Consider the following 25,814-nt stretch of genomic DNA (forward strand, 5'->3'; position numbering starts at 1 on the left):
ATTTGAATATAAAAAAGGGAGATACGATACAACGATATATATTTTAAGATAATTTCTTTTTACACTGTTTGACGATGTTATCAAATGTTATACATATAGTTTGTAATGACTTATCTTCAACTGATAAATTGTCAACATTTATAACGGCATTATGAACTTTAACGTTTAAGGTAATTGAAAAATAGATAATATTCATAGTTTTAAAATTTTAAACTGTAATAAGAAAACAATTGGTCATAAAATAAGCCGTAATATCATTTCGTGCCTGTCTACAGTGAACAATTTTTCTTTATGAACTAAATATCTAGTATTCTCTGAAAGTCACGCAAACGATGTACATAATAAATTGTCTGTATTTATTGAAATTAAACAGAATAAAAGTGTCATTAGGAAGTTATTTTTTCTGAATACTCTACCCAAAGAGTCTTCAATTCGATAACTCCAGATCTCTACGGAAATAAGTGACGTTTTCGTTTAAAACTTTTTTATCATTTAATATTATTGCAATTCTAAACAAAATAATTCTAAACTATTTATTATATTATTAAAATATTAACTGTTTAAAATATGTATTTATCATTACCACAGTAGTATTTATACATAACTTCTCACAGAAATAATCAAACAAATTAGGTAGATGAGAAATAAATGGCAGACGTGTCTATAATTTAATATCACAGTACCATTATCCAGTATTTTGGATTGAACTGTCGGTATCTACACCATACCAGCTAGTGTCTACAGTGTTATATGGCCGTCTCATTATGTTGTTCTGTACTCGAGACCCATGTCATTGAAGTACTCGTGTTTATACAGTATGACACTAACGAGACCAGTTAAGTGGTCACTTGAACTATCATGCATCAAGTATAAATATAAGGAGTTGCAGATTTCGGGAAAAAAAAAGAATAAAACGAACCCTTGCATACTGCAGATTTTGTAATTAGTAAATAATGTATACCGATAGTAAAAAGAACCCTCGGGCATTCGAACAAAAACATTTCCCCTAGTGGAAAAATAATAATAATATTAAAAGAATATATAGGTAACACATAACTTAATGTCGTGATTCTATATATTATCTACACGTTAAAATATTGTGTAAAAAAAAAAAATGTCAATGACTAGAACGTGATGTACCAACCATTTTAAATCTAATGGTAAAGAGGGTATAGACGAGAGCGTTTTGAAAAAAATATATACCCGTTAGGTCAAGTACGGCCCCGAACTACCATATTATATTGTCCGTTAATACTCTTAATGATCGTGATTGTCTAATATCTACTTCGTGAACAGAATTAAACTTATGATCCTGGACTCTCTAGAGTATTTTATTCAACGAGTAAAATGTCGATCAAGTGAAAATTATTTTAGTGTTTCGTTATTAGATATTAAGCATCGTTGGTTTTTAAACATATGTCTCTGTAAATAATAAAATTATTTACATTAAAAAAAAAAAACTTTATATTAGAAACATTAAAGGAAATTACAAAATTCATTTTTAGAGAAGTTATTATTATAAATCTAGGTTATTATTATAATAAATAATTTTTTAATTTATGCGTGTTTAGAAATATTAAGTATAAAATTTACAATATACATAATATTATCATATTCATTAGTCGAAGCAATTTACTCTCTAAGTATTAAAAATTAATTTACGAAGGAAAGTTCTTAAATATAGTTTACTTTTAATTATAGAAATTATCATAAATAACTCAAAATAGCTTTATATTTTAATAAAATAATGTAAATATTATTATAATAATAAAACATTACACACATTTATTGGACATGGATTATTGTACCTCATAGTTTTTATGAAAATATTGAAATATATCTAATAGTACGTGATTGGTTACTGCAGAGACAAGACTTTAATTTTGTGCACAGATTTTATCAATATATATATTAGTATTACAGTATAGTATCACAGTAATATTATGACGCTTCTATCTAGTGTTGTATATTATATTATATGTTTCAAAATGTACTAACACGATTCAATATTAACTATATTATGATTAAAAAAAAACATTCACCTACGCGAAATAAGATCGTTTAAATTCACTATCAAAATTAACTCTACATCAAAATCTTTAAATAAAAATATAAATATTACACGTAAATCAATAATCTGGTTAGAGAAATCAAAGCCATAACTCCTCATTAAAATAAAAAAATAGATAAACATTTGAGTATGACTCTCAGTTATTGTTGCCAATCTCCGATACCAATATCAAATTTATATCGTCTAGAAAAAAAAAATAAAAAGCCAATAATCCGCCAAACCTTGATATATTTCTTTACTCCAAATTGCTGTACTCCCATTGAAATATCACTTATTAATAAAGAACATATTGAATCTAATAACTAACCACATAACACGGAAAACAGCAAGTAACAATGAAAAATGTACACCATTATTCGTAATAAATACAAGTTACGTCAAACTTAGGTACCGCAGAAATTTCAACTGTACTACACAACGCCTTCGAGTGCAATAGATAAAAACAATAAAGCTGAAATCAATGTAGAAACAATCGATGATATCGGAAATATTTATAAGAAAAAAGTGCGGATACTTCACGAACAAACTTAAAAATGAAAGTGATAAAGAAATTTCAACCATCATAATTATAATGTGCCAACGTCAATCACCAAATTTGAAATCTATGAAGAACTGATAAACATAAATTATCCAATTGAGTCATTCACGAGATAAATAAATAAAATTAACCAATTCACCCTAGTAACTACTTATATAACTTGCTAAAACGGAAAGCTATAATTATATTTTCAACTTTAAATGTTATTAAACAGTAAAATTACTACTAAATTTAATTAACATTAAAGTTATCATAATAGTCAACTTGAGTGCAACTAATGGTATTATATCCGAGATGAACACCGTAAACTTTAATAAAAAATAAATCCTAGACAATTTCAATAAAAGTTCTACAAAAATATTTTGATGAATTACACTTGTGATTCCAAAACCAATAAATCCTATAAAATAGCTTTAAATAAAAAATAAAATAGCTCTATGAATTAATATACCTAGACAAAAAATAAACTTACATTAAATAAAAAAAAAACTTAAGCTGTGATGAAATCCCAATATTCCTAAAATCATATCTCAAACCTGCATATAATATGAAATGTCTTCTATAATACTGGCGACTTGTCGTGTGGGCAATAAATAAATCAATTTGGGCTGCCGCATTCAGGACAAAAATTAAAAATTACTAATTCATCGAAATACACTTCTGTAAATAGCAATAAAACCTCTTAGTTGATTCGAAATTAACAAGGAAATAGGTAACGGAATAAGTAAAACTAAGGGAGCTCTATGTTTAAAAATTGGTGAAAAAATATCCAAAGTACAAACCTAGACTAGAACTTTGCCAACGTTAAGACATCATTTACGATGATTAGCCTCACAAGTAACAAAAAAAAAATTTTTATATATATTATTGTTATAATTGTATTGTTACATTATAAAAATATTAAATATGTAGATAAAAAATTAAGACATAGTTTTATAATTGACATTTTCTAAATTCCATAAAGTTTATTGGTATACTAATATATTTATACTAAAAATACACACATATACTTCGTTATTTTTTATCGCTTTCATAAATTGTTACAATATCATTTGATAATTGATAAAAATCGATTTTTTAATTTTAAGATTCAATATATTTTCAGTTTAATTTGTATATGAAATGACTAAATTGATTTTGATTAAATAATTTTATGTACTTATTTCAAAGTTTTTATTTCTTAATGATTATTGAATACTATTTTGTTATTGAATAATTTGTTGGTAATCATGAACATTACGGATTGATTAATTATGAGACAAAGCTTCAAAGTAAAGTTTAAAGAATGCATAGCCATTATATAATTATAAGATTCAATTTGGTGTTATATTAAAATAAATTTAAAAACGGTTTTTTTTTCGATTAAAACGTATTATATTAACAGCAATTTTCATTAGGTGGTAGACATTTTTAACTTGACTCCAATTTATCTTTTTAGAAATCATTTAGAAACATTTTAATAAAAAGTTAGATAAGATTTAGAGTTAAAAACATAGTATCACGGGGCAAAAGTAAAATTGGCATATGATTTTGTTGTAGTAAACTAGTAAATATGGACTGCTAACAACACAGAAGATTAAAATGTAGATTGTAATCACGGCTCCCATAATATTTTCAAGTTTTTTCATACAAAACTGTACACAGTTTAACACAACCAAAATATATAGTACATTAATTATTAGAATATTATAATAATAGTAGAAATCACAGTCCAAAAATATAAAACAATGTATTATTGTATTAACGTCACGTATAATTTTAAAATAGTAATAAATATATTTTATTTACAAATGTATACTTAAAAATTACGATAATTAAGATTTTTCTAACAAATAAATAAATGTTTATAGGTACCTACGTATTTAAAATTGCTTTTGTATTTGAATAAAATTAAAAAGAATAAAATCTCATTCAGCTTGAAACGGTTTAAAGATGTATTAATTACCATGAATTTAAAAAATCAATAATAAACTACGAATTCTCGTATCAATACTTATTATTTAGTCGAGTCTCTGAGCAGAGTATATTGTATATACTTAACTACAATGTTTATAGGATTTTATTGAAAAAATTAATCATTGAGACGATTAATTTTAAAACGTATTAAAATATTGAATATAGAATTACTAGGTATTGAACAATACTGGAGTTTTAAAATCTAAGTCTTAATATATCAAAAACTTATATCATTAAAATACACATCTATATTCATCTCATATAAGAACTGATGGTTACAATATTAATGATGCAATTAAAATGCAGAAAATACCGAACACACCAAACATACATTGACATTTTGTAAGATTTTTAAGCAAAAAATAAATATCCTTTGTATAAAATGTTATCGAATTTAAAATTTTAAACTTCTTATAGGTATTAAAAATGTTGACAAACTAAATGTTTTATCTAAAATATTAATGCGTCAATCACTTGGAGAACTTATTTGTTTTACAAAAATGTGTGCAATATTAAACTACTATAGACAATGGCAAATAGAATATATAAATAAAATCAATAACATTTGTCAGAATGAGATAAACGAAAAAAAAAGGCCTATCAACTCAAACATTAAAAATAACGCATTTTATATTTAACAGATTATTTATTGAATATTTAGAATAAGTGCTAATTCTACATTTAATTATATCTTAATATTTTATGACTAATGAATAATTTCCATAGGTTAATTATGTGGAAGCCAGGTAATAATTATACATAATATATTACTAGAATATAATATATAATCCAATTCGAGAAGAAATCAAAACCACATACATGCCAGATCAATTATTTTAAGAACACCTAAGACCTTAAATTCTCATATTTAAGTAACAAAATATGACCTAATAATCATTCCAAAACAAAAGGAACTCTACAAATTTTGTCACTGAGAGAAAAAAATAATATAAATAATTTAAAATATAGATAATGAGTTTTTTTTGTGACGTTGATGCATTAGATAAATTCACAAAAACTATAATAACTGTAATGGATGTGTCGAATTTGAATTCAATAATAAATCATTGTACACGAAAATCTTTCTGAGTGAAGACAGTCAAGACCGTCGAATATTAACCAATATTTCCAATGATATTTTATTAAATATTTATATTATAAATATTTGTTATACTGTAAACTGTACTAATTAAGGATAGTAACAAACTCTAAATATTAAAAAAAAAATTATGAAGATCCTTGTCAAGCATAAGTAATTACATTTGATGTATTGAAACATTTAAACAACAAAATAATTTGAGGATATTTTTGATTTCCTAATTATTATGATTTTGTACTTACTATAAGAAAAATTTACGAGGAATCTTGTATTGTGATTTTTAATAATTTATTTACATAAAAATGACTATTTTAATATAATTAGAAAAATAAATTGGAAATTCTATATGTCTACAAAAAAAGCTAAGAGTTTTGAAAATCATAGTTTTTAAAACATAAAAATTAAGTTATTACCCACTGTAGATTATAAGTAGGTTCCTAGATCTTTCTGTTCTAAGGATAATAATAATATATAATGTCTATTGAAATATATACATGATTAAAATAAATACCTTACAAAATTAAATTTTAGTAAAGTTTGAATGGTAAATTGTTGTAGCTTTTGACCAAATACGTATAATGGTATGCAGAAAGTTAGAATCTCGTAATAGAACTTAAAAGCAGGTGTTCAAAATAATGCACACAACATTGAATTTTAAAATTAACATAATAATATGAATAGTTCCTGTATTAAGCATTTAGTTTAAACCAATACTTGACAAAATGATTATAGTTAAAGGAAAATAATCACATTGTAATATAGTAAAATATTATATTATATTATTATGCGTCGTTTTTAAAGTGTCTACAAAGTAAATACATTTTTTTTCTATTAAACACATTTCTTGTTATTACAGTGTAGATAGATACATAAAATATAAATTATGTAGGCGTATATTATCTATGCACCATATGAGAAATATACAACTTACAGAATAGTACACTTTGAACAATATTAAAAGTCATCAAAATTCATCTTCTCATATTGACGATAACGTTATATCATGCTTAATAAAATATAACTAATAGTAAAATTATGTTTTAATGAGGCTATTAATCAGGGTATTTAAAATATTGTAAATCCTATTAGTAGAACACAGAATACAGAGTATTCAAAGGTTTCTGCAAAAAAAAAAATAAATACGAAATTTTCGTATTTTATCATTGAGCTCATAGAGTTTATTGGGAATATTTAAATGGCTCTATACTCAAGTTATTATTATAAACTAAATATTTGTTTCAGTAAAGTGCTATATAAAACCTACTAAACATATTATTTTTCATATAGGGAATAGTGTTCTTGAAAAATATAATAAAAATAAATCATCAACAAGCTAAGATACAACTAGAAAAAAAAATGTATAAAAAAACGAATACGTTTTTTAGAATAGATACTTTTCAGAATTTAGAAATTAATGATGAAATTTAGAAATCAGTAGTTTATTTATGAAATAATATTCAACATACGATTCTTATTTGTGCATGTAAAATTATATTAAACATAACTTTAAGGCTATAACCCACTATCGTTACAGTAAGTTATACACTTATACTCAAGAAAATACAATTTTATATTGCTTAGGAAATATAGGTAATTATAGGATTGCAGTCATGGAACATGCATACCAATCGCTTTACTAAATAAATATTACCCGAACGTCATAATTATATCATAATTGATCTGTTTAATGTTTTCGATTAACCTTGTAAAAATCATTGTTTAATATATTCAATTATAACCTTTTTGGTTCTACGTTAATTACTTTACTTAAAATTTTTAAGTATAAATGTATGAGGTTTATATTATCATCCTAAATAAAAATATGCTTATGAACACATATTATAATATTATCAACGATCATATTAGGTACGTTAATGCAATTAATAAAGCATTTAATATATAATATATTCTAAATAATAGATGTGCATACCAGTAAATAATAACTACCTATATTGTTTTACTATACGATCTAGCAATTTGATAAAAGGTCATATTTTCGGAAAAAAAATCATTAATTGCACAGTATAAAGATATAATATGTTAGTTAGTTTGTCAAATTAACATTTCTTAGTTCAATTTATTTATATTTTTTCCTCGGAATACATAATCATTTCTGGTTAGTTTGTATATTTTTAAAAAAATCACGCGTACCTACTTACAATCAGAATCTGAGAGAAGCACATTATTATTTAATATTTGAATATAACTTGTAATAACATTATTAATGAACAAATTACCTATATTATTTGTAATTTGCTTATGAATATATCCATGTATAATATGCATCAAGTTAATGATTATACATCTAATGATTATTAACTTTTATTAAAATTTAGTTATCGCTACAAACTATTAGAATAAATTCAAACCAACTATTGATTATAGACAATGTAACAGCCAGAAACTCATAAATTATACATAAAATTTATGTTATAGACTTATAATAGGTACGTACCTATGACCTTCGGCAAACTATTTTAAAGAGCGCGGAAGAATAAACGTGACTAGTAAGAGGGGAAGAAATCAGATAAGTAATTTAAAAAATATTGTTTGTATAATTTCCAAATTTTGTCGCAGATTTAAAAAAAAAAAATCCGTGATTAAACCGGGCTCCACTCCTTTGAGATTAGTTTGCATATAAACCAAAATAAACATGCGAAACTCTCAAGTATTATAAACCACGATATAAAAATTAAATCATTTTAAGAACCATAAGAAGCATTTTTTCATCGTTTAATATAAATAGCTGTAAAGACTATCTCGCATTGATGTACTCACTTGCATATTGTTTAAAGAGAACATTAGGACGGCTGCAGGTTTAGAAGCCGGTGACGTACAATTTGCTACAAGAGTATCGCCTGGATCATATTTGTCTTTATCCGTTACAATTATTGGTTTTGATTTTGGTAGTTCTGAAACAAAACAATATTAGAATGATATGAAATGTCTATGAATAATTTAAGCAAATACAAAAAATATTTCTCAGTTATGTTAATATTTTTTTTTTATTTTTGATTACATTACTTATACAAAAAAAATGTCAATATAAATCTATAAAAAAAAAGAAAAGATAACGGTATTGATGAAATTAAATGCTATTAACTATTATAGCTATAAACTATATTTCACTAAAGACAACACCCTCAAACCTACAAAGTGCAATTAGTAGAGAATCGTAAATTATTAATATAATATTGATACATTATAGGTATGTAATACTACTAATAATTGTAAATTACATTTATTCAGACAACGGTGTAGAATGAGTTTGACGTATTTAAAATACTTAAGAGTATATAATAACAGTTAGTAAACTTTGATATGTATAGTTATATTTTATATAAGATGTAATAACTGTTATTACCTCCATAATTATTATGATTTTTACTAATATTAAATTTAAAAAATTAAAACATAATTTATTACAGTCTTACTATATAAAAAATATATTCTGATATATAAATGTTAATAATTGAAGCTTTATACACCTTAATTTAGATGATTTAATGTCAAGAATACATTAAAATAATAATAATAATGATAAAAACATAGTTAGAATAATTAAATATATCAGTTACTTATGTTACTAACTGATCCTTTAATGTGTGTATATATTATAATATAGGATAGGTCATGATTTATTCATAAGAATTAGTACATATCTAAAAATAGTGTACAATCTTACAATCTACGATTATGTTTTTTGTTCTGCAGGTGGTAGAAGAAGCATTATAAATAATTGTTATAAATTGCTATGATAATGGCTGTAAAAACGTCAAATAAATGTTCCAGAGTAATTCTTCAGCACACACATTTTGTGTATTTGTGTAAACGTATACATAGATCACTTCGATAAAAAAAATCTGACCATGCAATGTTCACATTTTTAAATTATTGTCATTGTTGTAAATATCGTTTAAGATGAAATTATTAGAATAATATTATTTTTTTAAATTGTTATTTTTTACTCACTCAGAAGATGAATTAAGTTATTATTGAACCCGATTATATTAATTATGTATATTATATGTATATATTTATAATATGTGATTATCATTATTATTTTATTTTATTTTTTATATTTATATTTATTTTATTATTTTTTACTTTTTTTATTATTTTTTATATTATTTTTATTATTTTTATTTTCGTTGTGTTTTGTCCCAACTAAAATTAGTTTGAATGCTGAATTAGGTAAAGTAGGTAAAGATTCTTGAGAAAAACTATAATATCAACTTTAAAATTTTTAATATGATTTAATTTATGTAATGTATAAAATTAAATTACAATAAAATATAGTAAAATGGCATTTTATTATTGTAAAAAAAATATATCAGTCTGTATAAATATTTTAACGTAGAAAAATCTAAATTCACTATTAATTATAGTTTGTAGAGCACCTAATTACAGGATTAAATAGTAGAATTAGACTTTTAATGTCCAATATTTAGTTTTACAAACAATTTTAAAGGACTTTTATTAATTTACTTTAAACTAATCTAATATTATTAATTACAATTATCCAATTCCCTATGAAAAATGCATACTATATTCATATAAAAATGATCTCAAAATATAAAAATGTTTTTAAAAAAAAAGCCAAACTAAGTTATAACTTTGATCAAAATTTAAAAATATTCAAAAAAGTTTTGGAAATATATTTTCTAAATTTTAATAAACATATCTTATTGAATATATTTTTTACGTATTTTACTTCAACTTTGATTTTCTTAACATTTTTATACAAACTATTTGTGATATTGAATTTTATATATCTTACTTATATCATAAGTAAAAGTATGTTCATATTAACTTATAATATTATTAAAGTAAAATAATCAAAATAGTCTATTTTTAAAAGCTTAATTTTTATATTTTATAATTTTTAATTCATTGACTATTTTATTTCACAAATTTCTATTTTTTTTAATTTACACAATACCTCATTACCATAATTTTAGTCATATTACATATTAACAATTAGTAAAATTCCTCCGAATGACTGAGAGTCTAGGAATAAAATATAAAATATTTATTATTATCAAAATATGGTAAATTAAAAACAGTGTGTGAGTTAATTTGTTTTTAATTTTTATTAAGGAATCAAAAATTTGCATAAGTATAGTAGAATGTTTAAAACAATTTTTTTTTTTTATTAATTCAACGCTTAGGTAGCTACGCAGGAATTTAGTTTCGACTTTTGTGTAGAGTATTATACGAGTCCTACTTTTTGGAGTTATTTGAAACTTTATTAGAAACCAAGCGAAATAATAGAAACTAATTTAAACCATACAGATTAAGAAGTATACATGTATATTATTTTTTTTACTATGATACTCGTATCCATCCACAGGCTACAATTTATGCAGGTTTTAAATGAATAAATAAACTATAATTTATAGAACATTTATTTTAACATCAAAAACAGTTATTTTTAGAAAACATTATCAATATAAAAAAAACGAATATTAAAAGTGTTAATTTTGACAATTTACTCAACATAGTATTTTTTGTTTACTTCACCATAATTAATTTTAGGTTACTCAACTATTAAATTTCACTTGGTTTATATAATTATTTATACAAAAGGAAGTAAATAGATAGTAGAATAAGAAAATAACAAATATTAATGATTCAACATTGAAATCATGTTCAATTAAAATTATTTTGATCTTAATATTTTTTATATCTTATATTTTAGAATACAAAAGCAACTAGATTATTTATAATTAAATTAAATTAATTTTAATTTTAAACATTACAATTAATTCAATCATTAATAGGTACTTCAATATAATAAATTATCTTTGTGTCTTCAGTCTTGACATCAATATATTATATTATAATATTGTTAATCGTTTTAAATGTATTCATTACACATCTTAATATATTTATGTTGTAGAATATAAAGTTAACATTTTACCAAAGGGATAAGTCTGAGTAAAATTCTCTAGTAAAGTAATAAATCATTGAAGCACATTATGTAAGTATAAAAATAATATTTTGTTAAATTTCTGTGATATTTGTATTGATATTATTAAAAAAATAAATGCCACAGTTTAAATATATTATGAATTATGGTTTTTATAAAAATAGTAAAACAAAATACTTCACTTTAACCTCAGGTCATCTATATTTTACAGGTAACAGAGATAATAAATTATACGATTTATTTAAAATTGTATGTGTTATGAACTAAAGTCTTTTACTTAACAGACTTAATTGTTTTATTGAATTTCAGAAATTGTAATAACTAAACACATTTAAGTATATATACATTTTTTTAACTGTGATGTTATTAATTGTTCTGTTACATTTATTCATATAATATGATAATGATATTATATAATATATTATAAATTAATATTAATCATTTATTATAGGTACTTAATATTTTCGTTAATTTGATGGTCTATTGAAAAATTATGAATCAAACAATTGAACAAACTACTTTTACAGATCGAAAAAACGAATTCAATGAAAAATGGTTCTGAGCGGAAACAGCCTATCAGCCTATATAACCAAGTGATATGTTTATTTGATATAGCTATAAAAGTAATTTATTTTCCTTTTATTATTATAGTATGATGATATTATTTTATCCGAAATATTGCATTTATTATATTATTAGTATTTAAAAATAATATATATTTATACCATATTATATCAACTTACATAACTCAAAATGTAATAAAATATTTCTGCAAATACTGTAAAATTGAAAAAAAAATAGATCTAAAATCTAAAATGTTAATGTGTTTAATAAAATTCATAATAGTATAAAATACATAAAAGTTTAAGTTCCCATGAATAATATTTTTAAATTATAACAAAATAATTAACATTATGGTTATTTATTTAGGTATAGGTTAGGTACTTATTTAAGTAATTTCGTCCAAATTAAAACTTAAAATTTCTACAAAAAATAATCATCGTATACATTTTTTTAGGTGTTATGGTTTTAATTTGAACTATACGTATGAAAAATCATATATTAAATTATCATAACTAAGATACAAAATTTGTTTGTATGATTGTATGAATACAAAATAGATTATAGTTTTTTGTAATTATGATAAATATCTTTTTAAGATCTTACTTTAAATGGATATAAAAAAAAATGTGTCTATATGTTTTTAATATATTTATACAGCTATAAAATAACTTCTGTTGATCTTGTATTACATTTTCAAGATTTTCAACCCAGAAAATAATTATTTATTGACATTTATAAAAAAATAATAAGAAAAATTGAAAATTTCTCATGTCAATAACTAAAAAAAAGTTAAAATACTCTAAAAATATTATTATATAATGAAAATAATAATACAAATATTAAGAGGAAATTTCCAATATCTATTATTAATATTATTACTTTTTTATTTAATAACAATTTAATATCAAAAATTATTTAAGGAGAAATAATCATTTTAAAGGTGAATATCGAATGTCGTAAACATTTGAATTTAAAATTATAGTAACAAATTAATTTGGCTTTTCGGTAAAATTGTGTTTTAATTTATAGGTTGAAAACTAAGAAAGCATTTTGTATTACATTTTTTAATCTTAAGTACGTATGGAAACAACATTTTTAATAATAATAATTACAAAATAATTTTCACGATTTTGATGAATTTTATCGAAATTATAACTTTAACGCTTATAAGAAAAGTATGGGCGTAACTAGGATTTAATAGTTACAGAAGCTAGAGTCCTAGGAAACCCAAGTTAAAAATTATTTGAAGGCTAATTGAGGCTAAAAATTAAGACCTTCTAGGGGGCTAAACCCTCCGTAGACCCCTCATAGATACGCCGATGAAGAAAAGTACATAGATTCGTATTAAATTTTCAAGTATTTCTACCCAGTAAATAATTTTAAATCTACATTTATAAAAAAAAAATTAAAATTTCTTATACCTATAAATTACCCGATAATTTTCAAAATATTATCATAAATTAATAGTGATAATATTTTCGTAAACATTGACAATTTCAAATATCTACGATTATTTGTTTTCGAGTTACATAAAAAAACAATTTTGTCAAAAATTGGGTTTACGTAAAAATTCCCGTTTTTCCTTAATTGTTTGCTTGTTTTATTATAAAAATCAGTTCCAGTGATTTTTTAAGTTTAACCTGTTTTGAGTACAAACCAGTTTCAGTTTGATATCCAAAACCAGTCCCATTTACGAAAATCGAAGTACTTTATAGAAAACTTCGAGTTTATATCGTGTATTAAAGTACTGGACTATGTAAAAGGCTTATATATATAGTAATACTTAAACTTATAAGAAATGTCACTAATTTGTAAACACTAAGAATATTTGAAATAAAAAAACGTGTTATTGAATAGCAGTTAAATAATGAATGATTTCATACATTTACTTATATATATTTTTGAATATTTAAAATTATTGCATTCATTCGTCGTACGTATTTTTTTTTTTTATAATAAGAGTTTTTTGCCAAAGTTGCATAGCTATGGAGGGGTTGTTAAAAAAAATAGATTTACGCGTTTAACAGTTTTGCGGTACTCCCCTCCAATCATCGGTAAAGCCGTGATGCTGGGGTAAAATTTATGTACTGACATAAATCGTTAACAGCGAGATTCAATGTGTCGCCAAAAATCCCAGCTATTTGTTATTGAGTGAGAAAAATAATTTAATTAAAAAATTAATTAATTAATTCGTAGATTTACAACTGTTAAAGTTCCATTTTAATAATGACCTGCAGTACAAAGGATTGTGTAATCTATAGAAATTTACCTAAATCTAACCGAAATGTATTATATACAATTTAGTATTAAATAGAAAAATTAAAAGTTCGTTTTTATTTTAAAGACATAATTTTACACCAGTTAATACCGAAAACAGTGAAACCATAACAAATTTGGTAAAAGTAAAATAAAAATTTTAAGTAGAAATGATATAATATAAGTATCGAAATTATATCACAATTTATCAAATTCCTTAAAAAAAAAAAAAAAAAACAACTTATTAATCAGACCATGCTAAGAGTAACTACTGAAACTTGAAAGCTAAATCAATGCTTTAAATGTGCACGATGATACCTTTGACAGTATTTGAATAGGAATATCATCTCAACACTATAACATTTCTGTTTTATGTTGTCTCTGAGACAGTCTTCAAGATAATCAGCAAATCCAAAACATACTACATCAGACGCATGCTTTGCACTTTACATCGCGAATCAATATGTTCGCTTATATATTATTCATTTCAATTGAAAATAAAACAGTCTAAAGCAGAGCGTATAGTATGACCTAAGACTAAAAATAAAAAATAAACACATTCTATAATACCATAATATTATTATGTAGTTATTAAAACTGTTGTATATTATGTAAGAAAATAAAAATTATTTCGAAATTATACGAAAAATTAAAATTAAATTAAATATGATCAATTTAAAACACATAAATTGATTTAATAAAATATTTGGACTAAATATTGTTTTTTTGTAGATCTCGAGTATGACCTTTTTTTTTTACATAAATCACTGTATACGAAAACAATATAAAAATCTTTGAATAAGTTCAACAAAATACATACTATTCAAACTTCGGTCATGTCAGGTGCTATTTGTAATATTCAGTCAAGATTTGTTTACTGTGCCAAATAATACAGTTTCTTCTCCTCGAATAAAAATCGAAAAGGTACTCCTAACCTCACTATAATAGCAAAATATGTCAAAACTTACAGAACTTTGTAATAAAGTAAAAATAAAGCATTGGAGAAAATATTATTCTAAGTGAACTAAATTTCTGATCAATACCTCGAATTCGAAAAAAAGAAGAATATAGCCACCAGCTGTATTCTTATACAGAAACATTAAAAATTAAATAAATTATCATAGTTATAGGAGAAAAAAATATGAAAAATACCTAATGTCAAAAACACCTTAAATACCAAATTGTTCAGTTTTTCACAAACTTGGAAAATTACTATTTATTTTATAAATAAATGTTGTTATGCAATAAAATTCACTTATTGGCAATCTTACTAGTTTGATTTATTTTAACGTACATTTGTATAGTTTTAACCAAAAAAAAAAACAGAAAATGTATACATTTTTGTTGTTGTAGTAAGCGTAACCATGTAGGTGCATCAAGTTTTATTTGTGAGAAATTTGAAGACACTTTAAAAGAATCCCAGTAATTATAACTGTAAAGGGGAATCCAAAAAAGATTTTTTAAAGATCGTATAATTAGATGTTAATATTTAGATGTTTTCTCATAACACAGAAAAATGAATATCTAATTATTAATTAATAGTAATATAAGTAAATTTTAAATAACCTTAAAAATAGAAGTTAGACCTTTCTCACTCGTCGTCGTTTTTCGAATGCAATGGTTTATTATTGAATTTAAATTGAACACATTCATAACAGTGGCCTTGTTAATGACGAGGTGCACTCAATATTCACTATGAGCGACTCCTCTAGTTTTTTTTACTCTTATATAAATATATGTTTAATGTAAATTTATTTTTAAATACCATTTCTCTTTTTTCATTAATTAATCACAAGCATACAGACATTTGACCATTAATGGTATTATCTAACTGTGCTTAACACATTACACCAACTAAAACAAAACCTAATAATTAATAGCTTTTAAGAATAAATTGGAATTAAAGTTATTATTTTGTCGAGTTATGATATACATAATATAATATAAGTGGGTATTCCAAAATTATTTATTGATTATAAAAATTTAGTTCTAGTGTTTTTCACTTTTATCGGATGCTATATTTTATACCTACGCTACCTTATTTTATACTTGTATAATAATGTATATTGTATATAGTATCTAACTGCAAAGAATATTAAACCAAAACTCAGGTTCTATGAAACTGTTCCAAGTATGCTCATTAACCATTGTTAAAGTTTAAGTATTTACATTATTCGCCCATATATATTTTAAAATATTTGTGTATTGGTATTGATTTTTGATGAAGCAATTTTATACAATCACAATAAGTAATAAAATATTACTATTTCGATAAAAAAATGCAGTAGTTTTCACAATTTATAATATTTATTCCAAATTAGTCACCATTATAACTACACAAATTTATTTCTGCAGTATTAATATATATATATATATATAGGTAATAATAATATTATAAGTTTTAACAGATCTTCATATTTAATTTTGCTTTTATAATTTGAACTAGAGATTCAAAAATATACAGTTATTATCTATATATTTCTGTATAATATAATATGATAATGTATTCAAAATTAAAATATTGATTGTTTCCAGTGTTTCCACGTGTTTTTATATTACATTTTTTTTTAACTAAAAATTGAAATTTTTGTGAACACAGTAATTCACAAAACTGTTGAGCTCAGTTATTATTACAATGATAAGGACATATTATAATTAAAGAAATAATTTACAAATTTAGTATAAAAATTATTAGATTTCATAAGTTACATATTATTAATACGTATGTATTATACAAGTATAATATACACCTCTTATTAAAATTTAGAATAATACTGTTATAATAAATCAGTATAAAAATTTAATAAGAACAATTTGAAAATATTAAAAATTATTAGTTCTGGTTTATTTATATTTATAAACTATAAAATCATTGGTGTTATGTTCATAATATAATTAATGGTATCCTATAACATTGAATATTATATTATTTATTATTTTATTATATTGGTATCCTACCTTATCACTTATTATTGAATATTACGTATTACCAATAGACCAAATTTATCGTCTTGGTAATATGTACATAAAATACATATATTTTATTGGTTACCACAACCGTTTATATTAAATTTTATCAAAACACGGCGTTACCCGACAACGCACACTTATAAATGTGTTATTGGTGTATACATTTTGTACAAGTGCACATGTAAAATGAAGTTAAGTAACTCAAATTGCGATGGTGAAGTTTTTTTTAATGATGGTTTCATAATATACCTACTAATTTGACGCTCTAAATGTTGATGTTTTAAAACGGTTTTGACGATGTAGATCATTAGAAATTTCCCTATTTTTTATGTCCAATATATTGTCGTCATATCCAAATAGCTACGTCCATTTATCCCTATTCGTCTTATTATACATGAATATTTTTTTTATCAATGGCTAGAAATCTTTTGTTATAAACTAAATAAAATTACAACCATTATATTGTTTCATTGGAATATATATTATATAAAATTATAATAATTTTTAATGCGTAGATAAGTAAAACTTGAAATGTTTATGATAGTTTGTGTCCTTTAGGAATAACATAGTTAGAAAAAATCAACCCTTTGGGAAATTATACGTGTTTAAGCAATGTATTCATTTCTTTTTAAGGGTAGTTTGCTAAAAGCTGACATTAGATCTTTATTATGTTAGGATAATAAAATTGCATAATATTCTTAAATTTGTACTTTAAATTTTAATCAAGCGTATATATCATAAAATAATAACAAAAAGCTCTTAGTTTTTAGTTCAAAAGGTTATTATAATATAGGTATTTAAAAAATAAGTGACCAACATAATATATTCTATGTGTACAAAGAATAAAAATAAACTAACATGCCACTTCAAATTCGAACTACATAATAATAATTGATTAATCAAGTTGGATTCTTAATCAAAGATAAAAGATTCATTATTGAAAATAGTTTTAATTATATTTAACATAAATCATCGTTTAATTTTATTTATTATTAAAATACACTATTTAATTATAATTTATGTTAAACGTATAACTTAATCAATCTTGTATGTATTTGTATACAATGTACATTTTTTATGGAGTTTATCTGACTTATATTTGGAAAAGTTGTTACTGGTAAATTATTTTTATTATATTTCTATATTTATTTTTTAAATATTATGTTGATATTTTATTTTAAATATTAAATGTAATTAAATGAATAAATAAATAAATACACACACACACACATATATATATACAGACATAAGGGGTAACTAAATTGTTAAAAGGTGTTCACTGTTCTGTGTTCACTTACCCACAACTATGATTCGTTTTGAGACGATCGCAGTTTTGAATGAAGGCCCGTCAGTTGTTACTTCACAGCTCAAGTTTCCAGACAAATTGAAATCAACATCGCGTAGAAATACTTGTGTGGCATTTGATACAGACAACTGCAATAATACAAGTTTTGTTTTTCACAATTGTATACATTCTGTATGAGTATAATATAACCATTATATAAACTATCCCATTGTATAAACCTATATACTTTTAATATATATATATATATATATAACCTGGTGTTATAGTCGGTTATTATTCTATTGGAGAGGTTTTCTATATTTGTTTAAGTATTAAAATGTAAATAGTAAATATATCAATAGAATCATATGTATTGTATGTATTTAACGGACTTCGATTAAAAAAAAAATATAATTGTATTGTAAGAAAAATTAATTAAGATTTTTTTGTATTTTTCATGGCTATTTATTTTAATGTTAATGCATTTGGTCTTTAGAGTGAATATTTTGGACGAACCGAAATATATTTAATATTATTATAACAAATAAATACTGTGATAGGGAATTATAATTTATTTTAAAAATATACTAAAATATGTATGTGTATATGTATTGTTTTATACTTAGATTATCGTAATTTAAATATCAAAATATTTAACTGAAAAGAGTTAAGACAATGCATTTTATAATTTTTTTTTTAATTTTCGACTATTTTATTATGATGGTGTATTTATTGTAATTTAAGCTGCATGACATCAATAAGTACTTAATATTTAGAATTAAGGTATCTACTATTAGTTAACAAGAGACCAATATTTCTAATAAAGATTTTTATAAATTATACATTATTATAACGTTAAAAAAAAGTTAAAACAGTGAGTGATTGGATTTCGTTTTGTGCTTTTAAAACTTAAAAGAATTATTATTTTAATAAAAACGTTAAAAATTATCAGCAAAACACGGTATTGAAAATTGATCACAAAATTCTATGACAAGTTTATAACAAGTTTTCTCATCTTTAAAATATACTTAACACAACACAATTCTTCCCAAAACGAAGATTTATGAACTCAAACAACTTTTACCAATGACATTGCATTCTCTTCGTTTTCCATTTTACCCGAAAGAAAATAAATTGTTCTAAGCTTATAAATCAAGACACGACCACGAACATACAAATTATTATTTAAGCTTTTATACACGTTACACAATTAGATCCAATTACAGTTTTCAAAAAAGTCGCATTCAATATGATTTTAGTTTAGAATCGAGGATATAAAACCGTATTCGTTATTACTTGTGAAGTTATACTATTTGTTATTAAATAATGTTGTCTTTTAAAACTAAATTCTTATTGTTCAAAAATAGTATCGATTATTATTATTATTAAACAATGATGTGAGTAGTTCAATTCAAGGATGGATATTTTACACGTGCTGTATAAATTTACCAATAGGTATTTTATTTATTTATCATACCATTAAATTTAATAATGATTAATTTATTAATTATAAAAATTACAGGTATGAGTATATTTTTAATAACCCAGAAACCAAACTTATACCACATATAAAATTATTTTTTTCTCTCAAAATTTAAACGTAATACCTACCTAATATGTCATAACGATAGTCTTAAAATATCATATCATGTTTAATGTGTACGATTATAAATAATTATTATGACTAATAAACCTATAATACAGAAGTTTTTATCACATTTTTTGTTTTAGTGTCAAGTATCCAACTGTACATAAATATTTATTTGAGTAATAAAATAATCAGCTGTTATAACACCATGTCTATGGATAATAAAGTTATTATATTCACTTTTAATGTTATATGTATTTATGATACTTAATATATTTGGAAATAAATTATTATTTATACCTGTATTATAAAAATATTTTCTCAAATCTGCTTTGTTTAAAATACTATTAGTCTTTATTAAAATTGTTTAAATAGATTATCATAATATTATTATAAGTGATAAACAGTAAATTGTATATTATACAATACATTTTTCTAGGTCATCATACATGCAAGCCATTAATTATAATATAAGATTAACATTTAAATAAAAATGTAGCAATTGTATTTTATACATAATATATGATACAAATTGGTATAACAATTTTATTGACCAAATTAAATATTTTGGAAAATTTTTAAGCCAGTTTTTTTAAAATAGCTATATTTCAATTTTTAGGAAAATATATATTCCATGATTACATTTTGAATATATCTTTAAAAAACATAATTCATTTTTAAATAATTTTTGGTTTTAAATTCCCGAAAAAAAATGTACTAAGAGGAAAGTATTAATTTTACTACCAATCTGATAATAATAATAATAATAAAAAAATTGAAATTTTGAATATACTGTTTATAAATGCATACTATTATAGTTTATTTTTATTTTTTTTTATTCTATAAATACGTACGTATTTATAGAAGATTCGTCAAATTTTCGTCTTGATTTCTATATGGGCAATTTATTTACATAAAATATTATGTACATAATCCATGTTATAAATTTCCATGTACATATTAACCGTTCTTAATTTGTCTTGTTTATTTTGCAAAAAATTCATATTATTTTACTCATTATATCTAATAAAAAAATTTTTAAAAGTTTTTATACATGTTAAACAATTCATTAAATATGTATGATGTGGTTTGAAATGTACAATGTTATAGAAAATTAGATTTGTTTTTTAGTTTTACTATGTTCATTGTTCATAAATATTAAATTATTCTAAATTAAATTTTTTAAATTTACATGCACATTATCACTTTTTCAGAATAAACAAAGCATGGTGAAAAGCTATTTTATTACATTGTATATTCATACATAATATGTAACGATTAACATAATATAGGTTCTAAATATACTAAAGGTTTTACAGAAATATATGTTCTCGTGAAAATATTTTATCTTTTAGTGTAGATATATTGTTTCCTGACTTTCGCATATACGTTAAGTACATTTATGTTTAAATGAATGAACGATATAAGCACTTAGTAATATTAGTAAATGCCAAAAACCATTAAGTATAAAATCTTTATAAACACTATAAAAGGTAACATTATAATTATGTTAACCTTATACCATAAGCAAATTTTTATTCATCTTTTAATCCAATACATTATTGATGAATAATTTTCAATGAATTGATTAATTAAAAAAAAACATTATTTAGAACTAATTTTACAATTTGGTATTTTATTTTTCGCTCGCTCATATACAGTATTCAAAATATAATCTAAGGATATACATTATTAGTTAATTGGAAACGAATAAAATTATTTTATGTTCCTACTACAAAAAAAAAAGAACTAAGTTTACAAAGACTAGTAACAGTTTTTATACTTATAATATAAAAAAAAAACTTATAAAAGAATCAATTTTAATTAATATCATTCAATTTTACGAATCTGTAGATTTAAATTTCTGATATTAGTATATATTTCAATTAAAAAAAAATGCAAATTTTAATAATTCTTTAGTGAATGTACCTCAAAACTAGCCAAATTTAATGCAAATTTATTGTAAGTGCATTATTTAATCTGTTTTGTTAGAATATTCATGTATATGTGGTACCTATATTATATTATAGTAACTTTATGACTATAGGGAGCTTTTTACCATATTGACTTACATAAGTATTTATTTAGTTATTTTTTTGTTAAAGTATATCTAGTAAATTGAAAAATAATTTAATATATAAAAAAAAATAATAATTTACAGAATGAAATTATTTTTATTTTTATAAAGAATATATATTCAAGTATAAAAAAAAAAAATTCAATATACGATATAAATATACAATAATATAGCAATCTGATTCAACTAAAACAACACTATTACAAATTTAACTTTATACAACTTTGAGTACATTTTCAGATCGGGTCTAATTTTTTTGGCTACTGACAATCGATTATAAAAAATAAAAATAAATATGGAAATTAGTGAAATGTTTTTGTTAAAATAAATGTAATATTTTACTATTTTAATCATTATACTGTTCATGTCCAACAACTTTTCGTCGTTTATAGCATTTATCGTCTACTTATATACTTTTGAATTTTTTCCATGACTATTTTATTTTTATCTGAACTAATTTCTCTAGAAGGCGGTGACATGGAAATATGGCACATGGATAACTGTCAGAAAATGAATCTGAAGAACTTTTCCCAGGAACCAAGTGTAATATAATATAACACAGAAAAGGCGCATGTATTATTCAAACCGTATGATTTATGTGCTTCATACACACTAACACGGAAATAAATACACGGACACACGACGCGTATAAACTTATCTGCGGTAACAATCGTTGATGACCGGAAAAACGGTTTTACCGACGTTGACAACGATGTTTTTGTTCGGCCTGTGCCCTTTACCGGCCATGTCGTCCACCGACCCTAATGCCTGTGTTAGTCCTCTGGAAAAAAAAAAAAAAACTTTTTCGAGACTATGTGAATCTCGGAAGCTTTTCTGACAATAAAACGGAAACGTGCATTAAATCAAGTCGATTTAAGTCGCATAAAAGAAGGCAAGGAGGTGGTAGAGGGAAAAAAGGTTTACGATGACAGGCATGGGATTTTATTCGAGAAACCAGCTGAATGTCTTCACGAGATTTTCTCAATTTTTTTATTGTCCCATGACTATTATTTAACGACATTGTATTTATGCAATAGCTAAACAATAAGGTTAGTATTTTCTGATAAAAAAAAATATTCTTAATTACTCTTGTGCACACAATACCGAACACAAATTATTATATTATTACACCTTGTATTATTAAACTTTTAAAAAAACATCTGATCATCATGTTTTAAGGGTATTCAATTTTCTATGTTATTATTTCACTTTTTTTTTACATGTATAATGTATAATATGCTATACACAGTGTCTCGCCGTGTTTGTCTTACCCTTCAATAACCATTTCTCATTTTGTATAATTATGATTATATTAGAAATCCACAAATATTATTAAAGTTCATAGTGTAGATTTTGAAAAAATAGAACTCAAGACGCAATTACAACAACAGTTTAAATATTCACGGTTTTCGTGGTTTTTCAAAATATTAAAAGGCCTATTTCAAAGTTAATTTATGTTAATATTTTAAAAGTTTTTTTTTTTACAAATGTTCATTACGTATTCATATAGTTATATAAGTTTTAAAGTTTATGCAGAGATCAAGTAAAGGGATGTAATATATTAAGACATAGTTGACCGATGAGAATATTTTGATTTATCGTTTTATAGAATTTCCTATAATTAATGTTAATTTGTTTTTTTTTTTTTTTTTTAATTGAAGAAAATATGATGTAAACTATCATGAACAATCTTGACAATCATTAAGTCAAAACATTTCAAAATTGGTAATGAATTATAGAAATATCGTTTTTTTGTAGAAATAGGTTGACAAATATTATTATGGCTATAATATGATTAAATTTAAGGTAAAAATGATTATATCTAAAAATCAGAAATAATATTTTAGATTTCTTATCATTATTGTGTTATTATTATTATTGTTATTATTTTTACTTTCTTTTCAACGTAAATTCATGTCTTTATCATTTTAGTAAAATATTTTTCTAAAATAACACTATACAACACTGATTCAGATTAGTAGATAACTTACGTCGACATTAAGCCCGTAAAACGGGAATGTCTGCGTTCTGGGTATCATCCCGGGGGAATACCTGTAGAATTCGCGGCTACCTCTGTACCATTTGACCGACAACATTGGAGCTCCGTCTAAATTGTAATTGCAATATATCATGACATCGTGTCCTTTTTCTACTGCTGGAGGTATGAATTGTATGCTAACGTCGTGCAAACTTCGGACGATATCTGTAACATTGTGTAATAAATGGGCTTTAGTTTAAAATTGTTCACAATATTATTGATATAACACACATTTACTTAATACATTATCTTATATATATTTATATCTCAACTATAATATTTTTAATGCATAGTATAAAAAATAAAAATGATATGAAAAACAAAAATGTGTATCTATTGTAACTTTAAAAAAATATATAAATGATTTAAAAATTAGATAATGATAAAATAATCAATAGTATTTAAAAAAGAAAAAAAAAAGAAAAAAAAAATTAGGACTAAGTTAGTTTGGTAATTTGTGTCACTTAACTCAGTCCACTACATATCGCAATATCGTATATCATTAAATTGAATTTGAAAGCAACAATAAATATAATCAAGTAAATTACAGTCCTGAACTGATATAAATAAACTGTATGCGTACATCGAAAAGTTGGGCATATTGAAAAAGTTTTCTCTCTAGAAGTACAACCCTCGTCGGAAATCAAATCCAAATCTTCTGCCAGGTTTCCCTAAAGGTAATAATTTGTTGCAGATTTTATGCATTTATCCTCGAAAGCAATTGGAATATTGCAAAATGAAGGTAGTTACATCGTTAAATATGGCACTACTCTGTGTCCAATTTATAATAAATTACTAAATGTTGAGACTTATGGAGAATTCTTTCTACTCAAATTATGTATGACATTTAATTATAAATTAAAAAAAATATCAATAAAATACATCGCTGTATAACCAATAGAAAATTAATTACGAACTACTTGATTCAGTGATTCAGGTGGATTAAGTTTGTCCTGGTATTTCACAAAAAAAAAAATAACATTAAAAAATATAGATTATTATATTTTATTATTTTTTTTTTTTTTGTTCATTTTACATTTAAAAAAATCAATTTTATGTGTTTTAAACTCATTTATTCAAAACACAAACTTTGCTTACTATTGTATTCAAAATATGTTATACAACTATTTATATCATTGTGACTAATCACAGTCAAACGTGTAATACTTAAACTAAGGTAATACTCATATTTGGTACTTTACAATTTAACAGTGTTTTATTGGAGTATACTCAACGAGTATAAAATAAAAATATAGAAATGGCAATATAATCAGCGTACAAATTCAATTATTTTTAAATGAACCAAAAAACATTTAATAAGCATGGTAATATTACTTAAAATATTTATTAACGTATAGAAATATATGTTAATTAAATACCTAAAGATTAAAATAAATGTATGATTTATAATCATAACGCATTGTTAAAAAGTAAATATGA

At 23.1% G+C, this 25,814-nt stretch overlaps 1 protein-coding gene across 1 annotated transcript in view; it reads right to left on the reverse strand.

Moving 5' to 3' along the window:
- LOC132930495 (uncharacterized) overlaps positions 1-25,814 on the reverse strand; it is a 111,995-nt gene that overhangs the window by 15,739 nt on the left and 70,442 nt on the right. Inside the window, exons 2-4 of the mRNA XM_060996411.1 lie at positions 24,328-24,539; positions 18,685-18,820; positions 8,443-8,576 (exon numbers count right to left, since the gene is read on the reverse strand). Of these exons, the coding sequence (XP_060852394.1) occupies positions 8,443-8,576; positions 18,685-18,820; positions 24,328-24,539 (482 nt within the window). The remainder of the gene's footprint in view (positions 1-8,442; positions 8,577-18,684; positions 18,821-24,327; positions 24,540-25,814) is intronic.

The sequence above is a fragment of the Rhopalosiphum padi genome, chromosome 4 (assembly GCF_020882245.1).
Source record: "Rhopalosiphum padi isolate XX-2018 chromosome 4, ASM2088224v1, whole genome shotgun sequence".
Lineage (NCBI taxonomy): Eukaryota > Metazoa > Arthropoda > Insecta > Hemiptera > Aphididae > Rhopalosiphum > Rhopalosiphum padi.